At 38.8% G+C, this 23,723-nt stretch overlaps 1 protein-coding gene across 1 annotated transcript; it reads right to left on the bottom strand.

Moving 5' to 3' along the window:
- Positions 1-286: 286 nt before the first annotated feature.
- Positions 287-16,678, bottom strand: LOC139462695 (properdin-like). Its single transcript, XM_071244522.1, has 3 exons — positions 16,489-16,678; positions 16,020-16,223; positions 287-522 (listed from the first exon to the last, which is right to left on the bottom strand). The coding sequence occupies exons 1-3, from the start codon at positions 16,676-16,678 to the stop codon at positions 287-289; spliced, it is 630 nt and encodes a 209-aa protein (XP_071100623.1).
- Between the last annotated feature and the right edge of the window lie 7,045 nt (positions 16,679-23,723).

The following is a 23,723-nucleotide window of genomic DNA, read 5'->3' on the forward strand; positions in this document are numbered from 1 at the left end:
ATTGGCTGTAGCCGCCGTCAACGACATCATCTCAAAGGAGAAAGTCACAGGTTTAAAAAGCTCATTTATCGCACATGAGTATTATCACATTCTGAACACAATCAGCAGTAAAATAATAATAAAAATAATACTCAAATATTCTTCATATACTTGTTGTTATCAGGATTATTTTTGCTAGTTTTATTTGCATAATGAACGGAAGTCAAACTACACCAACGGATCGGTGCACTCTAACCAACTGAATGCATGGAAGTAATACTTCCGCGTTTGAATTGTATGAAGTACTTTAGTATAGAGTAGAATATCTGTCAGCTCCATTACCTGGACACGGAGGTATGTTACACTCCATGGATGTTGATTCATAGTTGGTACCATTGCATGGAAGTCCACCGTTTTGTGGTGCAGGGCTGTCACATGACCTGTTTCTCCAAATATTAACGGTAACTCCGACTCCACAAGTCTTTGTGCACGTCGCTCCAGTCCACTGGCTCCATTCTCCATAACCACCATCAACTATGTCATCTTGAAAAGATATTACTCGGGTCTCACCAGCTCATATAAAATGTAGGTAAGTTGTCTTTCAACATATAAAAACATTTGTTATAGTTGTTGTATGTGTATGATAAAATTAAAAAGATGAATGTACGTGTGTGAACTAGGTAAATATGATTGTATTGACAGAACAAAAACAATAACGCTTGAACTAGGAATGAGGATGTATGTATAAAGTGAACTCGTGTACCTGAATTAGGAATGAGGTTGTATGTGAGGATGTATAAAGTGTGTAACATTATTAGAATATATTCTCCAACATTTTTTTACGTTTACAGTTGTTAGCAGTCGTCATTAGAACTTGCATCACGAGTAAAGGTCTATGGTGCAATCATGGTGTAATCATAATTTTAGAAAAGAAGAAGTTACATGCGCAGCATGTAGGATGTATAAGAGCTCATACATCAGTTCGATTTTGAGGACATTTCAACGTTAAATAATTTGCTATAATATTTTTGTTTTATTTTATTTTATGATATTAGCCATGTAGCGCACATTTCCAAATTTGACGCATCAGTGACAAAAATGATGTCAATGCAATTCCTCATTTTGACTTGTACTATATGTTCCCATGTTTTTTGTGAACAATTGATTTGTCTTTAGATGTGTTTGTGACGAGTGCCCCCATGGGGCAGGATACGCTCACCTTTTCGCGAAAACCTATCTCACTACTTGGTTACTTCATCAACACCTGATTCGTAAACACATGCCCATGACATAGTCGGAATCGTACAATCGACTCTGCTTCATGCAGAGATTTATACTGGATGTGGGAACCCAGATAGCAGTCAGACGTTGGGCCAACGTTATCACTTACGTTGGGCCAACGTTGGCTATCAACGTTGGCCCAACGTCATTTTGACCGGCGGCCCAAAGTTGGGCCAACGTTGGTTGAACATCGTTGGGTCAACGTTGGGCCAACGTTTCTTTGCCAACGTTGACCCAACGTTGGGCCAACGTTGACCCAACGTTGGGACAACGATGTTCAGCCAACGTTGGACCAACGTTGGGCCGCCGGTCAAAATGACGTTGGGCCAACGTTGATAGCCAACGTAGACCCAACATTGATGGCCAACGTTGACCCAACGTTGGCCCAACGTTAGATTACGCCTTTTTTATTCCTCACTACCTCCCAGGCTGCCTGAAATGTTTGTACCGGTCTTGTTAAGACATCAGGTAACAAGCAATACGTTCTGCAAGCTAAATTCATTCTGAACACTATCCATGAAAGAGCATGCCAATGAAATTTGCTCTCTTCTGGCAGGGTACCTCAGCATGCATAGTTTGAAATATGGCCAAGAAAAAAATTCCAAATGTTTTAAATTACATGTACAAGTTAGTGATATAATATTTACTTTCCCCAAAACTTTTCAAGACATTGTGCAAATTGTTCACAAATGTTTCAACACTATTAAAAGATATATGATTTTCCCATGAGTTTGCAAATTAAAAACCATCATCCAGCAGACAATAAGCCCGGCACAAATTGAAACATATTTCTTGGCCTTACCCCATACCTTCAGCACTGAGGAGCAACGCTGAGACAAGCAAAATAGTCCATGCGTCATATGTCCTATGATCCATATCCTTGATCCATTAAAAAATATGACAGGAACAAAGTGACAATAAAATTCTGGTTTCAGTGACCTTTATTTATTAGTTAAATGACAAGTCAGAACTTGGGCTGAGTGGTTGAGGAGCCTTTTCAACCATCAGATGTAAAGTGAGAAGAACTTATCACAGGGATGATCTTCAACTGTATCCATGGTCTTTCCTCATTGTGCCTAGCTAACTGAATAAAAATCAATGACACAAATATAATAAAAATGACAAGGCAAGGAACATATTTTTGAGATAAACAAATGGTTGCATTCCCCCAAATAATAATGTGATGTCTGAAAAAAAGTTTCAGCAGTGCTACCTCCACCCTCCAAGTCATAAAACTGTTAAAAACTGGGAAGGCAGCATGGACAGTAATACCATAATGCTCTTGGATCATACATAGGCAGAAAAGCTATTGATACTGAAATGAACAAGGGTAACGACTAGTTCATTTTTCAAAGTTCAAAACATGGAAAAAGCATAATTATCAAAATCAAACTTTGCACTGCACTTCTCCTATTGGAATAGAAACTACTCCAACTTGGAAAAGAATCCATGTATTTCTTTTCAAGTTATAGGTTCCACAAATGTTGAAGAAAATAATTCTAAGTTCAAAACATGTAAAAAAATCATACTATTTTATAAAATACCCATATTAAAATCAACCTTTGCCATGCATCTCTCCAATTAATATAAAAAGTGTTCCTTAAATTTGGACAGAATCCATGTAGTACACTACTGCCTAAAAGTTCATTCCCCTAAAACGCGTTGAGAACGCGTGTAACACGCATGTGACACTGGTGCTCAACGGGTTGCACACGGGGTTAGCACCCGTTGCACACGGGTGTGCAACGGGTGTGCAGCGCGTGTGCAACCCGTTGCACACGCGTGTGCCACTCGTGTAACACGGGACCGGGTTCCAGTTGAAGTTGACAAAATTATCAAATGAATAGTGAGATAAAACAAAACAGTGAGATGTGAAATTTGAGTTAATAAGCGGCCATTGAGCTGTGTTCACCGGACCGTAAATACAAGGTCGGCCCGTCTTAATTAGTGTTCGGTTGTTAGACTTTTAAGGCATGAACCATTCCACTGGGGTCCCGTCATTGTCGTTAGCCGACAGTAGAACAGTAGTGAATTTAGATGCGAGTTTATTGCTAGGGGAACCACCGTGTTGACACGATTGTCGCGGGTTGGTAAATGTTCGCCATTAATAAAATGATTGTTTGTGGATTACGAACATATTCATTTGCCCACACGAGTCATTCCATTTGATTGCAAATATAACTTTTTTCGTTCGCAAAATTTATGCTTTAGACAGTGCAATTATGATATAGCCGTCACCACTACTAATGCCTCATTATTTCACGTAGGAATATGTCCCATTTCCCCACACCCCACTTTCTGTTTTGTATTTTGAAAGAATAAATAAAAGAAGGTTTTGTGTGGAACACTTTTATACTAATTATAAGAGGATGTTGTAAATGAATATGAACAGCCATGCTGTCTGACTGTTGATAGAATTTGAGATCTTCACAATCACCGGGTGTGACCATGTAGACAGAATCTCGTTAGGGTTTGTGATTTTTACATTTGCCCAATGACCATAGTGAATATTGCTGGGGATACCAAACGTAACAGTTAATTATTAGAGGTTGTGAGTGAGTACCTATACCACGTACATAGGATATATTTAGGATTTTAATCCTTCTTTGAGAGGCATTTAGAAGTTGGAGTACTACGTTAGGATAAGATTTATGGGTGACTTTAATCCTTTCTTTCTCTGTGGGTAATCCTTTCACGTTGATTGGAGGAAGTCACTCAACCAGGTCATGATAGGTCGTGAGTTTACTCACTAACTACTGTGAGCGTTTTGGGCATAACATCTTTTCTTGTATAAACATAGAAACGATGCTCACTCACTCACTGTTAATCTTCTGCAGTTTGCTGGCAAAGTGGGAATAAAACCTCAGTGTCAAAGACGATCAAACGGAGACTTTAACGCTCACCATCCTACATGGAGCATAGACGATAAAATAGATAATCATGGCAAATTAATCTCCGAATGGATAGAAACAAACGACCTAGTACTCCTTAATAGCAACCAACCCACGAGGTACGATAAGATAAACCAAAAAATGTCGGCTATCGACCTAACCATATGCACCGCAGATCTAGCCCAAAGCACTCAATGGGAAGTGCACGACGTCCCGCTAGGTAGCGACCACTTCCCCATAAACATAACCATAGGAAATACAAACGTACCAATCCAAACAGAAAACCAAGAACCAAAATTCCATTACAATAAAGCTAACTGGGACCAATTCCAAGATATCTGCAACGAAGCTAACTTAAACGAAATAGAAAATAAGGATCCAGAAACCTATTGTAAAAACCTAACAGACTATATAATAAACGCAGCCAAAACCTCCATCCCCTTCAAAACATCTAAGACAGGCAAACCGACGGTACCATGGTGGAATGAGGAAATAGAACAGACTAGACGAAAACGTAAATCAGCCTTCAATAAAGCAAAACGCGACTACAAATATTTAAACATAGCCCACGAACTAAACCACCAGGTTCAAAAACTAGTCCAAATAGCCAAAAGTAGAGACTGGAAAAAATTCTGCGAAGGTATAAATAACCGTACAGATGCCAGAACGGTCTGGCGCAAAATCCACGCCATTAGAGGCTTAAAACGACATAAACAAAACCCTGACATTAACAACTCAACCAACCCCGCCCAAAAAGCAAATAATCTCGCCAACCACTTTTCGGCCGTTAGCAGGAACAGCAACTTCAGCCAAAAATTCCAAGATAAACTTAAAACAGAAAACAAACCCACAAAAGAACCAAACAATAACAATCTAGAAATAAATCAACCCTACACAATGGAGGAGCTCCTCTACGTAATCCAAAACAGGAAAAAGGGCACAGCCCCAGGATTAGACCTAACCTCTTACCAAATAATTAAAAAACTCCCCCTAAAACTACTCCAGGCACTACTCAAACTATACAATCTCATCTACCTAAACGGACAGGTTCCTACTCCCTGGAAACAGGCCCTAGTCATACCAATCCCTAAACCTAATAAACCAGCTAATCAAGCTAACTCATATAGGCCAATATCCCTAACTTCAAACTTATGTAAAGTAATGGAATCAATGGCTAAAAATAGATTACAACATTACTTAACCCAAAATAACATCATAAACCCAGATCAAAGCGGTTTCACTCCTGGCCGCTCAACCCTAGATAACCTCGCCCGACTAGAACAAGATATTAAGACAGGACAACTAAATAAACAATATACCACAGGCATCTTCTTAGACTTCTCTAAAGCTTTCGACATGGTATGGCACGATGGGCTAATAAAAAAACTTAAAAAAATAAGACTCAAAGGTCAAATAATAAACTACATCCAGGACTTCTTAAACAATCGTAAAATAACCGTGGGTATAGACCAAACTCTATCGGACCAATGTCCCCTAGAAAATGGCACTCCACAGGGCAGTATCCTCAGCCCCACCCTCTTCAATATAATGATAAACGATCTATTCGAGGGTCTATCCCCTAAAGTAAACACATCAAAATTCGCGGATGATGGAGCCATCTGGATCCGCACTAAAAGCATGAAAATGGCCAAAAATCTACTCCAAAAATCTCTTAATAAAATACAACAATGGGCTGACAAATGGGGCTTCTCCCTTAACTCAGAAAAAACAACAGGAATAGTATTCAAACATAAAAACATGAAACCCGCCTCCCCAATCCTCCAGCTAAACAATCAAACAATCAAATTTCAAAAACAAACCAAATTCTTAGGACTTATTTTCGATGAACATCTCACCTGGGATGCTCACATCCAAAACCTAACAACTAAATGCAGTAAAGACCTAAACACCCTAAGATGCCTAACTGGCTCTAACTGGGGAGCCTCCAAAGATACTCTCCTCTCTCTCTACATATCCCTAATTAGATCAAAACTAGACTACGGCTGCGCCATATACAACACCCTAAACAACTCTCTATCTAAAAAACTTGACTCAATACAATATCAGGCCCTCAAACTCATTACACGCACCCAACATGGCACCTCCTACACTTCACTTCAGGCCTTAACAGGAGAAATGCCACTAAGTCTACGCAGGGAACAGCTAAGCTTAAATTTCTGGGCCGCGTCCCAATCAAACCCTCTCATCCAAAACTTAATAAACCAAAACATCAGCCCAAAAAACCAAGCTCTAGCTCGTAAACACCCCTTACTTACCCCAATATCCCAAAGAATAACAAACTACCTAAATGAACACCAAATTAAAAATCTTAAACAAAACTGCAAACAATCAAATATCTTCACCCCTAAACTTAAAATACCCAAAATAGACACAACACTAGCTAGCCAAATAAATAAACAAACCGACCCAAACATAGCTAAAACTACCACACTAGCATACATACACAAAAATTGGCCAAATTGGTGTCACATTTACACGGACGGATCCTCAGATCCGACCTCCAAACACACGGGTTTCGGAGTCCATACCACACAACCAACTAAAACCACACAATCCTTCCGACTCCCAAATAACCAATCAATATTCACGGCAGAACTAATGGGCATGGCCTCAGCCCTCCACAATCAAGAATCCAAAAAACACCAAAAAATCCTAATACTTACTGACTCCCTAAGTGGACTACAAGCCCTCCAAAACAAAAATACCAAAAACCGACCTAAATTAATAAATCAAATACTTAAAAGCTCCAACGACCTAACAAAAGCAGGCAAACAAATAACCTTCTTGTGGATACCCGCCCACGTAGGAATATACGGTAATGAAAACGCCGATAAAGCAGCTAAACTATCCCTCAAAATCCCAGAAATAAGCTTAAACTTACCCATCTCAAAATCAGAAATTAAAAGTGTAAACAAACAAAAAATCACAAAAAAATGGCCTAACCTATATCTAAACTCAAATAGCCAAATCAAAAGAGTGCTCAGCAAACCACTAACCAAACCAAAAATTCTCCATCCATCAAAAAAAATCGACAGAGTAATCACTAAACTCCAAACAGGACACACCAACCTAAATAACCACCTAAAAATTTTTAAAAAACACACTACAGGTAACTGCCCACACTGCAAACAACCAGAAACCCCAGAACACGCACTCATCCACTGCACACACTACCTAACACATCGAACCGCATTACAAACCACCCTCAATCTAAACAAGGCTCTCACTCTAGAAGCAATACTAAACCCACAAAATAAACTAGAAAACTTCAAGGCCTTAGGCGTATTCTTAATAAAAACGGAACTAATAAAACGCATCTAAAACCATAATAACCTACCAAATCAAAGTCACACAAACAAACAATCATCCACCACACCCAGCTCCCTTAGTTCTCCTCCCCAACCCCATCGGCATATATTCCAAATCTCAAAATTCCCAAATTATATATAAGCAACCCCTAAAGCCCCCTCTTGGGTTGCACAGACCACCCTCGCCCCTTTCGGAAACACATTAAATGGCCTGGCCGGGCCCGTGTGCGAAATACGCATCAGTCGGAAAGCGCACGTTAAATCTCCAAAGTAAGTAAGTAAGTACGATCAAACTTAGTTCGAATCCTTGTTTATATGTGACATCTCCCAAATGGGGACATGTTCATAAACTTGGCAAGTGATGATGAATTTTAATATTAATATTATTATAGTTTATGAAATTGTTAATAAAACTTTAATAAAATTGTGCTTCACTCTCACGAAAAATATATTGTCTGTGAGTAAATTTATATGTCACGTTTCATCGGCATTTTTCAGTGATATTGGGACTACATGAAACATGGCTAGTTTTAAATTTCTGATACAGGTGCTTGACTGACAGTAGTTCATGATCAATTAGATATGTTTAAATCAGTCAAGTTTGCAACAATAGATGAATAAGTTGATACATTTGGACCGCAGTTACCGATTAACAACTTAAGACGTAGAGACAGGGAGGAGATATATAACCAAACCTATGGTCCTGTTGAGACAGTTGACAGTTAGAACGTTGGATTAAATGACAGTAACTAATTTGAACATTCCCCAGTAATATCATAAAATACATCATAACTCATAACAGTCCGAGAAACAGCTTCCAGCCATATACTGGTATTGAAGGGACAATCGCTTTTGACAGTTTAAAAATAAACTCACTTTAAGGTGCTTGGCAAGTCAAAACTGACCTCCCTGAATATGTTATTTAGGTTTGACAGCAACTATGCTTGTGGATTTCAGAGATAGACATGATTTGTTAGCTAGATGTTATTACAATAAGCGAAAATGTCTTAAAAGTCCACAGTTTGGTTAATAGTACAAACAGTGTGTTATAGATCTATCAACGTTTTCTTTTATTGAACATAATATTTGCACTATATTGCTGTTAGCTGTAAATAATCTAGCCTCCCCATGTACGTAACTTACATATATTTACGTATGACCAGAAAGCAAGTAAAGTTCTGGTAGATAAGTACCTCGTAGATTTAACGTGCGCTTTCCGACTTAACCTATCTCGCACACGGGGAAGCACTTATACTATTAGGGTAAAAAAGCGTAATGATTAAGTAAAGAAGTGCACCCCCCCCAAAAAAAAATATATATATAAGTTTATAGCCTATTCTATTAAAGTTAAGGGGGTTGGGGTTTGGCTGGGTGGGAGTGGGTGATAAAAGAATATACAATAATATGGAAAAGTTTGGGCGGAGGGAGGGGGGGGGGGGGTGTGGGGGCAAGCGTGGGAAGGCACGGCGTCGGCTGGCGAGCATGTGTGGCTAGAAGTATAGCGGCGGTATCCTTCTAGTAGTCTCTTGGTCAGCTTCTCATCCTGGGGGTTGGAATTCTGGTAGAGACTCTTGGCAAGAAAGGCGGCGGTATTGGCGACGAAGTGGTTTGAGGTCGGTACGCCATTACTCTGGAAGAAGTGGTACAGGTCTGTGTAGTTTGTGATGTCGTACTCGATGTCCTGTCACCCCTTCTTGTGCACCATGACGAAAGAGATGTTCCTTTGGGGTGTTGATCTGGTCAACCTTGAGATCCGGCCGGGCCTTGTAGTGGTTGATCGGAATGTCTGACGTTTCCACTAGTAATTAAAGTTCTTTGGTATGACCTCTTTTATCCCTGCTGACGTTATCCTAATGTTCAATTTCAGTCTGCCTCACCAAGCGTAAGAAAGCATTGTACATGTTCTGATAAACCACACTGATGCAGTTAAGCAAATGAATATTTGCTGTGGGCAAATATCTATTTTCTATATATGTATTTGTGGATATGAAGCATTCTAGTTAATTGTGGATACACTGGGCAGACAGAATTGTGTTTATTTCCAGGCCATCCTGATCGTCGTTTACTACTATAATGTGTATGTTTTGAGGCAAGATCAAAGGCGCCGCACAGCATTTGTTAGATAACAGACGGGGTCGTCCGTTTCGCTTTAAACAACCACCCCACCCTGTCTGTAGGAGTTATATAATCGGTGCGCAAATAACTGTGTCAAGTCCACTGCCGGGCTGGTGCGGTGTCAGTGTCAGCGATGAACATGAATGCTCAAAATATAGACCTGTAGCACTCACAAGTTGCTCAGCCAAAATATTTGAAAAGTGTATATTCAATTCTCTGATAACAGAAAATATAACCTTAGAAATAGATTAAACATACCAACAATCAAATGTAGAACACAGACCTATGCTTAACAATAATTTCTTCTGGATATGATCAACCTGCGGAACCCTCTATCCGATGAAGTAACTAATGCTCGCTCATTAAAAGAAATCAAATCATTAATTAATCGTTCTGATGCAATTACTAATAAAAAAATTGACTTCAAATATTTTCGTAGATCATGCCAAATTGTCCACTGTCGCCTTAGGCTCGGATGCAGTGACTTAAACGATGATAAGTTTAGACGACATGTATCAGACATACCACACTGCACTCGTGGATATCAACTTGAAGATGCAATTCACTTTTTCTATAACTGTCACAAAATACGATAATATCAGAAACAATGTGTATTTCTACACACATGGGTATGGTCTAAAAATGATATTACGTGACAGTAGTTAATCAGTTCTACAAACATGACTCTTCTTAAATCAGTTCACGACATCATTGTCAAAAGCAAAAGGTTTGAGTAGCTTAATTTTATGCATGTAGTAAAAGAAAACTGCATTACCTTATTTCACAGACACCACTTGCTTCAGCGTATTGGCTTCGTGTATTTCATTTGTGCATTTTGTATGTTTATGTTCATCACTCTCTTATATATATCCAGCTGTTGTTAAGTTGTTACCTGGAGAGGTATTACATAAGCGAGTTTTGCTTGTTTACCGATCCAGATTTCTTTTGAAATAAAAATACGCAACAAGGCTAACCCTAAAACACATGATTGTAAACCATTCAAAAAGGGGCACTAATCTCTGGCTTCTTCTCGGGTGTCGGACTCAAACTCATTTATTCTTAGAATAACATGACATACAATTATCTACAATTTTTATTATGTACAATTTAACAAAAATAATAAAAATAGGATACGTGGATACTAATACAATTTACCAATTGTATTGTACCCATTGTTAAGGAATTTAGACAGGCCTTTTAGATTTCTTACACTGTTAGTGGTCATAATTTTCTTAAATGTTTGGAAACTTAAGATATTGCTTATTTAAGAGTTCATATCGCCATTGGTGAAAAGCTTCACATTGAAATAAATAATGCAATTCATCTCCCACAGCGATAGATTCACAGAGTGGACACTGGCTGTCTTCCCTGGGAATGTTCAGCCACCGACCTGTTTCAACTGGTAATCCTTGGTTAGAAAGTTATGACTTTAATTTTGAGAGCAGTAGATATTTCGCAAATGAAGGCTGATTCTTCAGGTAATACGACCTTTGGATTTCCGCTTGGGCTTTCTAGCTGCCGTGAGTCAATTTGCTCGTTAACGCAACCGAGCGTGACAAGAGACTGGGCTACCAGTCTGCTAAATAAGCTTACGCATTTTTGAAAACTGATTGGTTACCCGTGATCTATGAAGATTTCAACAAAGGGCGCATGGTAATTAATTTCTTCAGCCTAAACAAACAGACAAATAACGGCGAAAGCTCACCGAGTGTCGTTATTTTGAAATACCCCTGATTGTTACAGTTTAATAATAAAAAAGTATCCATGAGTGAAAGCATTTGCGGATTTCGGATTGCGTGGATGATACAATTACTACTCCCTTGTTGTCATCCACATTTTCTGGTATAACCCTACACTTGTGTATTTGTCGTAATTCTCTTGCTGCTCAGTTAATGAATTTATAACATGTATACTTAGTTGTAGCACCACTCAGATTATAAAGGTTCAAATTTGGTCTTTCTTGTACCTGGGGTAATTATTCAATCTAAATCCAGGTTTGAAGTGAGGTGGAATGTGAGTTATGTGATATGCACGCGGCAGCCCAGCAAGAGATGTAGGGTCAGTTCCTTTACTTTTTTTGTAAATCAACTGATCATTCCCAGACATCAAAGCATCAACAGGAAATACGTTGATTGATTAATTACTGTTATCTTGCAGAGTGGATACGTCAAAAGTAAGTGTTTACATGTGAAGGTAGGTTTACTAAACCTAGGCAATACACTCATATCATGGCTTGAAGTACAGATGTAAAAACAACATACTTTGTTCAAAGGGTAACAGATAATACACTGACTAGTTGTTCATTGTTATCTAACTCAATATATGTTTTAAAGAACCGTGGACATTATAAAAATAGTTGTCACGTGGGCTTTCTCAGCTAATTTGGCACCTATGTGAAACAATTGAAACAAACTAGGTGATCAGTTAAGAAACAAACACGGGTTATAATATTCGATACATTTAAATAACGTTTAAAAACGATATATTCAATTTTTTTAATATATTTCATATATATTCCAAATATTGTTTCCAAATAATTATTATTAAAGTATTTGATTCTCACATAGACATTTGACATCGAATAAGTATTTTTGTACAGCTGCAGACGCAATGGATATTGTTCCTTTATGTTGATATTCCCGGATACATTATAACTTTGTTAGGTTGTAATAATGATATTTGCATTTTGTTTTCAATCATTCGCTGCAGCTTTGAACAGAATCATTCTTGTTCCTTTCCGTTTGGTTGGGAAGTTTTTCGATATGCAATAGACGTTGTTTTCGCAAGTATTTTCTTTTGTAAGCGTGTATATGTTACAGTCAATGTGTAAAATATGATTCACTCAGGCAATTTATTAAATATCTAAATATTTCAGTCATTTTACAAATTGACTGAATAGTCCATTCATTTATTTAACCGACTGAATAAAAATGATAAAGACGAGCAAAAAGAGCTTATACATATCACAATAAATTAATTATGCTAAGAAAAGAAGCCAAACAATACAGAACTGTACTTGGTGATGAGATTAAACATAAACATATATTTGGAATTCGTTATCATATTAATAAAGATGGACATATTTTTCAGTTAATTTGTAAAATAAACTGAATATTTAGGCGTTTAATAAATTTCCTTAGTGAAATCTGTTTACATTTTGAATGTAAACATATACACACCGTAAAATAAGCAATGTTCAGATGAAATATTTACTTTGTGTTGCAAGTCAAAATAGTGTACCCGAAGATCGCACAATTACCATGCAAGTGACTTACAAAAACTGCATCACCATTACCGATGCTCCCCACAAATATACCTACATTTCCAAAACTGTATTGCATTTTTGTTGATCAATGTGACCATACGTCCTTCTACTTTCAATAAAAATGCGCTTACGAATGGCGAGCACAGGTCGCGAACAAGTCTAGATTTCTGCTATATCATCCGGGTGCTCACTGGGAAAATACAGTAATGCACAGGTAACAACTACTCCCGCGGAATTGCTTTAGAACAGTGCTCTTTTGTACGTTGAAATACTATATATTGTGAATGCCAAAATGATGTATCAAGGATCAAGTAGAAGATACATTGACCGCAGCGCTGGGAGTTTATTCAACAGACCCGTGAAAATAACACTGCTGTATCTTATTATTTATTTTAGATGACGCAGTCAAAGCTCACTTCTCCTGGCGGCCATTATCGAACGGCCAGCTAAAACACAACCCTGTGCTTACGTCTACAGGTCTCTTCCTGTAGTACGGTAATTAGTATTCTCTCCCTCAAGAGTATCCTCAATTATATAACCCACCCTCATTAATTACATGCTGCTCTTTTCCAGCCTCACGGCTATGGAGCTGAGATAAAGAGTCCAAGTCATCATAAAGTAATTAGGGTCCAATAAAAACAATGCACCGCCAAATCTCATACATATTATCACTGAAAGTCGTACTACAGACGGTTAATGTCAAATCACAATAAAAGCATTTCAATTGCAATAACATGTTCCAGGACCATGTATTCTCTTAACACCATCGGATTTAGAAGCAATGGTCGTAAAAAACAAGACAGATCTATTTAAACACAACAGTATTCATGTTATTTCCACAAAAGCACATAAAGGAAGGAGACATTAGCAAATACATGTGTATTATGGTCAAAAGTTTAATTCCCCCTCTAATGAGTGTGTCACGCGTTGCACACGAATGGCGGACGGGGTGCACACGGGTATCACACGCGTGACCAACCCGATGCACACTGGTTGCGTAACGCGTTGCCCATGCATGTAAGGGGAATGAACTTCTAGGCAGTAGTGTAGTTTTCAAATTAATGGTAGCACAATAGTTGAAGTAAACAATATTCTAAGTTCAAAACATGAAAAAAGTTATATTTTCTTAGAAAATACACTAATCAAAACCAAACTTCGCACTGCACCTCTCCTATGGGTATAGAAACTGTACTCCTTATTGGAAAAGAATCCATGAAGTAGTGTTCAAGTGATAGGTCGCACAAAGGTTGAAATAAGAAGAAATATTCAAAGTTAAAAACATTAAAATAATCATATTTCTGTCAGCATATATACATATCAAAATCAAACTTTGCACTGCACTCACACACAAAAATGTCTTTGGAATGAAGGACGGATGGATAAACTTTATCAACCCGCCCTGTTAGATTGGGGCATAATTAAGAATCATCCACATTTTTATTATTGAAGATGTTTGTATATATTATTGCATCATGCATACCTTTCTGGCTGTGATGTACTTTAAACAAACATGCTTCCCCAATACTGTAAACTCCACCTGAAAGAAAAATAGAAACCAGCAGAGATAAATCTCATTTACTAACAGTATGTTGTCAGCGGTGTTAATTTTGGCAAATAGTTTCATCAACCAATAGAAATCAACTGTAATTATTCAAAAGCAGTAACTTTGCCTTTCTGCATTGCAAATGCAAAATAGCATATGTTGGCAGAGTTTCTAAAATCTGATGTGAAAAATAAACAAATAAATGAAAAATATATATTTCCAAATAAAATAAATAGTTCTCATGTTGCAAGCATGAATGTTGAATATGATTATGAACTGACCTTCCAATCAGTTATAGAACTGTTAACACTTTGTGGTATTTAATTAAAATCGTGATTATAGATTCTATTTAATTTTTTTTTTAAATAACACCAATATTTTACATATTAATATGCCAGAATATTTATATATGTTCTAACATTTACAGAGATAGTGACGTTGGGAAAATTAACAAAATGCGATATCTGAGACAAAATAAGACGAAGTTGAAACATCTCTGTAAATATTTATTGAAATGATTTAGTGACTATTTCGTACCCAATCTAATCCAATACGTTCCCTTAGTTTTAACCATAACTCCCCGTAGTAGTAAATCATTTCTTAATATACACAAATAAATAATAATCAATCCCTTTCAAATAACAACAAACACGATCCCACGGCCACTGATTGGTGATCGAAAACTGAACTCGCGGTGTTGCCGACAAGGAAAAGCTCCATACATGGATCAGCAGGAGTCTGCATGGTATTATTATATCATGTACACGGAATGCTTTGAGTTTTAGAAGCCTCGTTCTCAGTTCTTCAGTTTAATTCATCTTTTTCACCGTAAAGTTAATTGTCACAAGCGATAACGAATTTCACCTTTTCAATTGAGTTTGCTTGTTATTTTTAAACATACGCGAGAATAGAAACAACCAGTATTCATTTACAAATACCATAGTCAGTAGTCATGTGGTTGCTCGCTGTCCGGTGACCTCCAACTGTTAGAAACAGCTAAGATCGACACTGCAACTTACGAGATACGGTGCACATTTCTTTGCACTATCTTGTCCTCTCGATCACGACAAACTTTATGATACGGACAAGCTCCATTTTTTTGGAAATGCTGGTAATAATATGCCATATTAGCAAGCAATCAGAGTGACATATTCCTATTCGGCTTCGGTCATGAAGTTAGGGAACGTGGTGTTTTCAATTTCTGGAAAATAATAACTCGTGTTGATATTTCTGAATGAACAATGGTTGTTTTTTCTCGGGTACTGTTGGAACATTATAACAAGACATTAATTAAACACTTACCTCTATATATATTCGAAGAAAACAGTATTCCGATGATCAAGCCTGTGCTTGTGTCGCGTCGTCTGCTCGTCGAGAGGCGCAAAAACGCAGCGCCCTCTATGAGAAGCTGTCAATTAAGAGTAGCGCCCCATGGAAATAATTTCCGAAATGCGACCTGACGTTGAAACAACGTTGGGCCAACGTATGAAATCCGACCGCGACATTGCCAACCTTTGCCAACGTTGGGCCAACGTCTGAATGCTAACTGGGAATGGATATGAAGTTTTATATATATAATAATGTAACACTGCCAATAAAAGACATGCAAAACCTACCTGGACAAGGTGCAACACCCTCGCAATCAATTTGTCGTGCTTCGATATACGGTCCTTGACAAGGCAATCCCCCATTTTGTGGTTCCGGGCTATCACAGGATCTATTTCTCCTTTCTACTGTCTGAACCTTGACTCCACAGGTTAATAAACATTGATCCGCAGCCCATGGGCCCCACTCTCCATAGGTGCCATGGATTATGTCCTCTTAAAAGGAGTGAGTGATGTGTGGAAATGTATCAACATGGAACTCAAACTGCATCTTCCATTAACGATATCAAACAAAGGTACATATGTTGATACGCTAGTGCATACAAGATATCAAAATACAATATTTTGAAAAATAGTTAAAAACGTACTCAATAATATCTTGATTTCATAGAACATTATGTTTAACATTTACCTTAAAAATATTTCCTCAAAGTGTTTGAAATAGACACGTCATGATGACAAATTCCGATTCATCCTTTACCTGGACAAGGAGGTATGTTGCATGGACTAATCTTTTCTTCAGAATGGGAACCTTGGCAGTCAAGGCCACCATTTTGTGGTTTAGGACTGTCACATGTCCTGTTTCTCCTTCGTACGTATCTAACATTGAGGCCACAGGTTGTAGAACATTCTCCCGACCACGAACTCCATTCCCCAAATGCACCATCCATTGGGATACCTTAAACATATTTTGCTCAATGTATTATCAAATGTATATACTATTTCTTGAGCATCTTATTTATTCTGATATAATTCTCCCTTAAACATGAATATCAACTTCGTATTTATAGCCAACAATGTCATTGCATGCTGAAACAAACAATGTATATTTACCATGTATGGTGGAAGTGTTACCACGATACCACCTGTGTGAATATAACAAAATGCAACACATGTAACGTACATGTAGTAAAGATCGTTGAATCAATTGCTCAATGATATAAGTGATGACTTAAAAACATACTGATGAAACAGTATTATTCAATTGGAGCATGGTACTTTAGAGACAAACATATAAAAAAAACTAAAAAAAAAACTGTTCAAACAATTATATATGAGCCCAACGTCAGATACCCTTACCACAGGATTCGGGTATACTGACACACAGTATCCGTGAAGACTCCTGCGGCACAAGTCCTTGTTCCACACAAGTTTTTCCATTACCCTGACGTAACGGATTGTCACATCTCCTCAGTCTCGTTATTGTGCCGGGAACATTTACTCCACATGTTTGGTCACAAGTGACATCACTCCATTCCTGCCATTCGGAGACGCCACCATCTATATCTGAAGATGCAATAGAAAACTGAGATGACACATGTTCTTAAAATGTACAATTATCCTGTAGGATATCTACGAGCATGGTGACGTTTCATTTGTGGTTTAGTATGTATGCGATCAATACAAGGAATAAGAATTTCTTCATAAGGTTTGTCATACTCTTGATTTCTTTAGTTTAGATAACTCTAGCATCTTTATGATAGTCGCTCTACACGTCCAGATGCAATGTGTATTTTAACTGCTGCTAGTTGAGTGCAGAAGATCGCGAGTGATCTTACCGCTCTTACGATATCATCTGTCCTTTGTGGTTCGACATATGACCATAAAGGCACAGTTTCGTCCTCCGATAATTAAACTGAAAGTTGTACATGTACACTGCAGAAGTGTAAACTGTATGACAAATTGGTCTTCACATACCACTACATGCAGGGACATTGCAGTGTGTCCGACTGGTTTCCGTCTGTGGACCCGTGCAGTTCTTGCCACCAGCTTCTGGAGCAGGGGCGTTACAATCCCTACGTCTGCTCTGGTTTGTCATGGCATCTGCTCCACATGTGACAGGGCAGGGTACGATTGACCACAATGTCCAGTTTGACAGCCCTCCATCAACTGCGAAGTATTAACATGGTCAACACAGTGATATGCTAGCAATCCATATATTATCAATACTAAATGTGACAAATGTATAGCGAATGCTGATGTGGTGTTCATCCGACTATTTGCTGCCTGTTGTGAAATCAGGAATGTTTGTTTGCACGAAGTAAAGGAAATCAGTGTTGTTTATTTACTGATATTCGCTTTGGTTCTGCCCATGTCTCACCTGTTCAATGTTCGTCAACTATATTAAAGGGACGATTGATCTGATGCCTTTAGAAAGTGAGACAAAATGCTATCAGGATATTCCATGCATTCCAAAATGTAGTTACATAAAAAAAAGTTGGCGATTGATTAACATCATCAAATGGACATGGTTTTTAATATCTTTTCTGGGGAACTTATGTCATACGAGCAAGTTAATTGGAGACGGATTTGATATACCACTCGTATTCCCTCCTTTGATAACTTTGAGACACACTATTAATGCAAACAACATTTACATACAAACTTGCTCTGTCAGAGCTGCTTCAGTCAAGAAGGAGAGGCCTATCCATAGTCTGATGAAGGAAATATAACACTATGAATGTACATGAAACAAGTTACTTCTCAGGGTAGGGTTGCTACATTTTATATACTGCAGTACATGAAAAAGTGATACAATTAAACATGGCTACGCATTTACCTGGACATTTAGGGAGGTCGCAGTTTCCCTTTTGGGTTTCTATTAGTGCGGCTATACAGCTGATATTATTGGCCGGCGTAATACAACTTCTGCTTCTTTCCACGCTTCCCTCTTGGCCTAGACCACAGGTGGCTGTGCATACTGCAGCACTCCATTCGCTCCACTTGGTCACATTGTCGTCGCCTAGTGGTTGGAATTAGCAAATCGTTTCATTGTTTCGTGCAATCGCTCTATATTTCTCTGGACAACATTTCTATTATTTCTACACAGATGAATGAACATCGGAAAGTCAGTACAAATGGCTTGGTCTGACATACATACTATATACTCAACAACACAAGTTTCTGTGACACCAATATTTTAGTGTATTTTTCAAACAAGTAAAATTTGGTTTTCAATATTGTAGTACATGTATGGCATCAAGTCACAAAAACGCAACTGCTACAGAAAAGCAGGCATTCCATTCAGAAAGTGACAAGCCCCATGCATTTCACCACCCAAGAATGAGTATAAAAACATATGCGTTAACCGGATTCCTATGCATTGTTTAGCATCGTGCTGACAACAACCACTCCGAAAAACAACAAAATTACGCAATTATTCAAAATTACGAAATGCAACGCCTGTCCGAAAATAAGCGTCTGCGGGCCATTGGTATGCTTGAAGCAGGATCGAGTCAACATGATGTTGCAAGACAATTTAACGTCCACAGAAACACCATTTGGTGTTTATGGCAACGTTGGCAACAGACGAATGCAGTCAGAGACCATCATCGGAGTGGCAGGCCACTCGTAACCAATAATCGACAAGACAGCTGGATTCGAACAACACACCTACGAAATCGATTCCAACCAGCAACAGTGACTGCAGGAAACATCCCTAGCCCTCGACGAATATCTTCACAAACCGTACGTCGTCGCCTCAGATGTGCAGGGATTATCGCCAGAAGACCCGCCAGACGTCCCATTTTTACAGGAAACCAGCGTCAAGCACGTCTACAGTGGTGCAGACAGCGTCTACGCTGGACGACCATGCAGTGGGGACAAGTTCTATTCACTGACGAGTCTCGTTTTCACCTCAGCCACAGCAATGGACGGATTCGAGTGTACCGATGTCGAGGTGAACGTTACGTCAATCATTGTGTCATGGAAGAAGATCGGTTCGGGGGCGGCAGCGTTATGGTACGGGGTGGGATTACAGCAGGACAGAGGACCCGTTTGATAGTGCTAAAGGGAAATCTCAATGGACAGCGCTACAGCGACGAGATCATCGGCCCTGTTGTTACCTTTCAACATGACAACGCCCGGCCTCATATTGCTCAACTTGTTCAGGATTCTCTTCAATAAAACACCGTGAATGTCATCCCCTCGCCGGCTCGCTCCGCTGATCTCTCACCAGTCGAGCACATGTGGGATAAGATGGATCGGCGCCTTCGACGTCAACCACCTGTTCCACAGACACTCCAGGAACTTCGAAACATGCTCGAACAGATATGGACAGATATCCCACAGGACTTTGTGAGACGCCTGGTCCATTCCATGAGAGGAAAATGTGTTGCTTGCATCGCAACCAGAGGTGGACACACACTCTATTGATTTGTTAATTGACACTTTGGCATCTTCATATTTTTTTCTGAAATCACGCATTTTGTGAAGTCAGTATGGCAAATTAAACCATTTGAACACTTACAGGAGTCTTTTATCTGATGCAAACCGATTTATGTAGTTGAGATACCTCTGGTATCTTTACGACAGCCGTTCTACACGTTCAGAGGCAATGTGTATTTTAACGTCTTCTAGTTGTAACAGACACATATCGCACAGCCATATGAGAGTGCAGAAGATTCCGTTTGATCATACCGCTCTTACGATATCATCTGTTCTTTGTGGTTCGACATATTACCATAAAGGCACAGTTTCGTCCTCCGATAATTTAAACTGAAAGTTGTACATGTACACTACAGAAGTATAAACTGTATGACAAATTGGTCTTAACATACCACTACATGCAGGGACATTGCAGTGTGTCCGACTGATTTCCGTCTGTGGACCCGTGCAGTTCTTGCCACCAGCTTCTGGAGCAGGGTTGTTACAATCCCTACGTCTGCTCTGATTTGTCATGGCATCTACTCCACATGTGACAGGGCAGGGTACGATTGACCACAATGTCCAGTTTGACAGCCCTCCATCAACTGCGAAGTATTAACATGGTCAACACAGTGATATGCTAGCAATCCATATATTATCAATACTAAATGTGACAATTGTGTAGCAAATGTTGACGTAGTGTTCATCCGACTATTTGCTGCCTTTTCAGAAATCAGGAATGTTTCTGTTTGCACGTAGTGAAGGAAACCAGTGTTGTGTATTAGCTGAGATTCGTTTTAGTTCTGCCCATGTCTCATCTGTACAATGTTCGTCAAATATACCAAAGGGACGATTGATCCGATACTTTTAGAAAATGATACATAAAGTTATCAGGATATTCAATGAATTTCAAAATGTAGTTACATCAAAAAGAGTTGGCGATTGATTAACATCATAAAATGGACATGGATTTTAATATCTTATTTTGGGAACATATGTCATACGAGCAAGTTAATTGGAGACGGATTTGATATTCCACTCGTATTCCCTCATGTGATAACTTGGAGACACACTATTAATGCAAACAACCATTACATACAAACTCGCTCTGTCAGAGCTGCTTCAGTCAAGAAGGAGAGGCCTTTCCATAGATTGGTGGTGGAAGTATAGCACTAAGGGTGTACATGAAACGGGTTACTTATCAGGGTAAGGTTAACTTTGCTCCATTTTATAGACTGCAGTACATGAAAAAGTGATACAGTTACACATGGCTGCACATTTACCTGGACATTTAGGGAGGTTGCAGTTTCCCATTTGGGTTTCTGTTAATGCGGCTATACAGCTGATATTATTGGCCGGCGTAACACAACTTCTGCTTCTTTCCATGCTTCCCTCTTGGCCTTCACCACAGGTGGCTGTGCATGATGTAGCACTCCACTGGTTCCACTCGCCAACATTGTCGTCGCCTTGTGGTTGGAATTAGCAAATCGTTTCATTGTTTCGTGCAATGCCTCTCTATTTCTCTGGACAACATTTCTATCATTTCCATACAAATGGATGAACATTGGAAAGTCAGTACAAATGGCTTGGTCTGACATACATAATATATGTGATCAATACAAGGAATATGAATTTCTTGATAAGGTTTGGCATACTCTTAATTTCTTTAGTTTAGATACCTCTAGCATCTTTACGACTGTCGCTTTACACGTGTAGAGGCTATGTGTATTTAACTGCTGTTAGTTCAAACAGACACATCTCGCACACCCACATGACAGTACAGAAGATTGTGTGTGATCACACGCTCTTACGATATTATCTGTTCTTTTCTGGTTGGACATATTACCATAAAGGCACAGTTTCGTCCTCAGATACTCCAAATAAAGGTTGTTCATATACACAACAGAAGCAGGGGCGTTATAATCCCTACGTCTGCTCTGGTTTGTACTCCACATGTGACAGGACAGGGTACGATTGACCACGATGTCCAGTTTGACAGCTCTCCATCAACTGTGATAATCAAACTGAAAGTTGTACATGCACCTTTCAGAAGTATAAACTTTATGGCAAGCAATTACACCCATTCATTCTTAGCTGTCGTGACTGAATATGTCCTTTCGTGGACAATGTTAACCAAAAATATACACATTTTACATGTGTTCATTACAATACTTTTGTGGAGGAATTACATATCCACTATGTCTAGCGATGTACAGAAGTATTTCTAAATACATACACACAACATTGTTTTAATATTCGAACCCTGTGGGGATTCCCAGGTTGCCTGGGTTGGTTGGTCAGGTTCGGTGAACAGGAAGTCTGCGTGCAAGGGTACCCCGACGACGTGGGTCCTTGCTTACAGTATGAATTTATGGTTTGCCTGGTCGATTATGTACACAGGTATATGTAGCTGAATACAAAATATATGCTGGACATACGATACAACAGCGTTGGTATAATTGGTATTTCACTGAAGATATTATTTATGAATAACATTGCCTCTTACAGGTTTAATAAGACAGAATATATGTACGTCACCAATTTAGGTTGTGTAAAACCACTACATTACGTTAATGTTCCATTAACAGTGTTTGTTCGTATCTAATGCTGATATGTATACGACAGCGTTCTTTCAGTGTAATGAATGCTAGAGCAAGGGCTTTCTTTTTACAAATTTGTAAATAATTTGTTTGCATACCTTGATTCAATATTTTAGGGAAGTTATTTTATTGTAACTGGAATTTTACTACCAAAGAGTTTGCCAGCGTGTTGATGCTTTTTTCTTCTTGTTGTTTTTATTTGTTTTCTTTTAGTGGCCCATGCAAACTCACGTATTAGAGTTACCTCCCATACTGTTTACAGTCCAAACAGCGCTTGACACTTTCGTTACCTCTCGGTACAGAGAGCTGCGCTGTGAGGAGCTGGTTTGTATACAATTATACTCTTCCGGCATAATTCCAGCCGCTGCGTGGTAGCAATTTGCCTACATAAGAGCAACATAGAAGCGAAACGAGGGCAACGTGAGACCTCCTTCTGCGACCTGCCTTGTCTTGTTTACTTACAACTGCTTCCAAAATTGTTTCCTGGACTCCAAAACCGAGCATGTGCCTTCATCATGATAATCAATTGGGACAAATGCTGAACATTCGTGAGTGCACTGACTTTTGTAATAGTGCCTATTATTTATTGCCGCTGCACATATTTTGACCCGTTGTATTATCTTTTATGACTGTAGACCTAATCCAGTGTGTTTCAAGATCATTTGTTAATTGTTCATCGATCCTTTTTGGTTATTTACTAATTTCACAATTTAGTTCTGTACCTATCGAGTTCTGGGTTATTCTTTTCGATTGAATTTCGCAGTCATGATATTACAATGCATTAAATCGGAATATCTGCTCCAATGGGCAATAATTGGTAATATTTTCCTCGAAATTATGACCATGCGAGAACAATTTTTTTCTTATTCCCTCATAATGAAAGTTTGAACCAATGCATATCAAACACATTGTCTCTTGCTGGAATGTCATACAGGTAGCATAAGTGGCGTCAAACCCCATGCATGGACCC

The sequence above is a fragment of the Haliotis cracherodii genome, unplaced genomic scaffold, assembly GCF_022045235.1.
Source record: "Haliotis cracherodii isolate W230 unplaced genomic scaffold, xgHalCrac1.p SCAF_15, whole genome shotgun sequence".
In the NCBI taxonomy this organism is placed as follows: Eukaryota; Metazoa; Mollusca; class Gastropoda; order Lepetellida; family Haliotidae; genus Haliotis; species Haliotis cracherodii.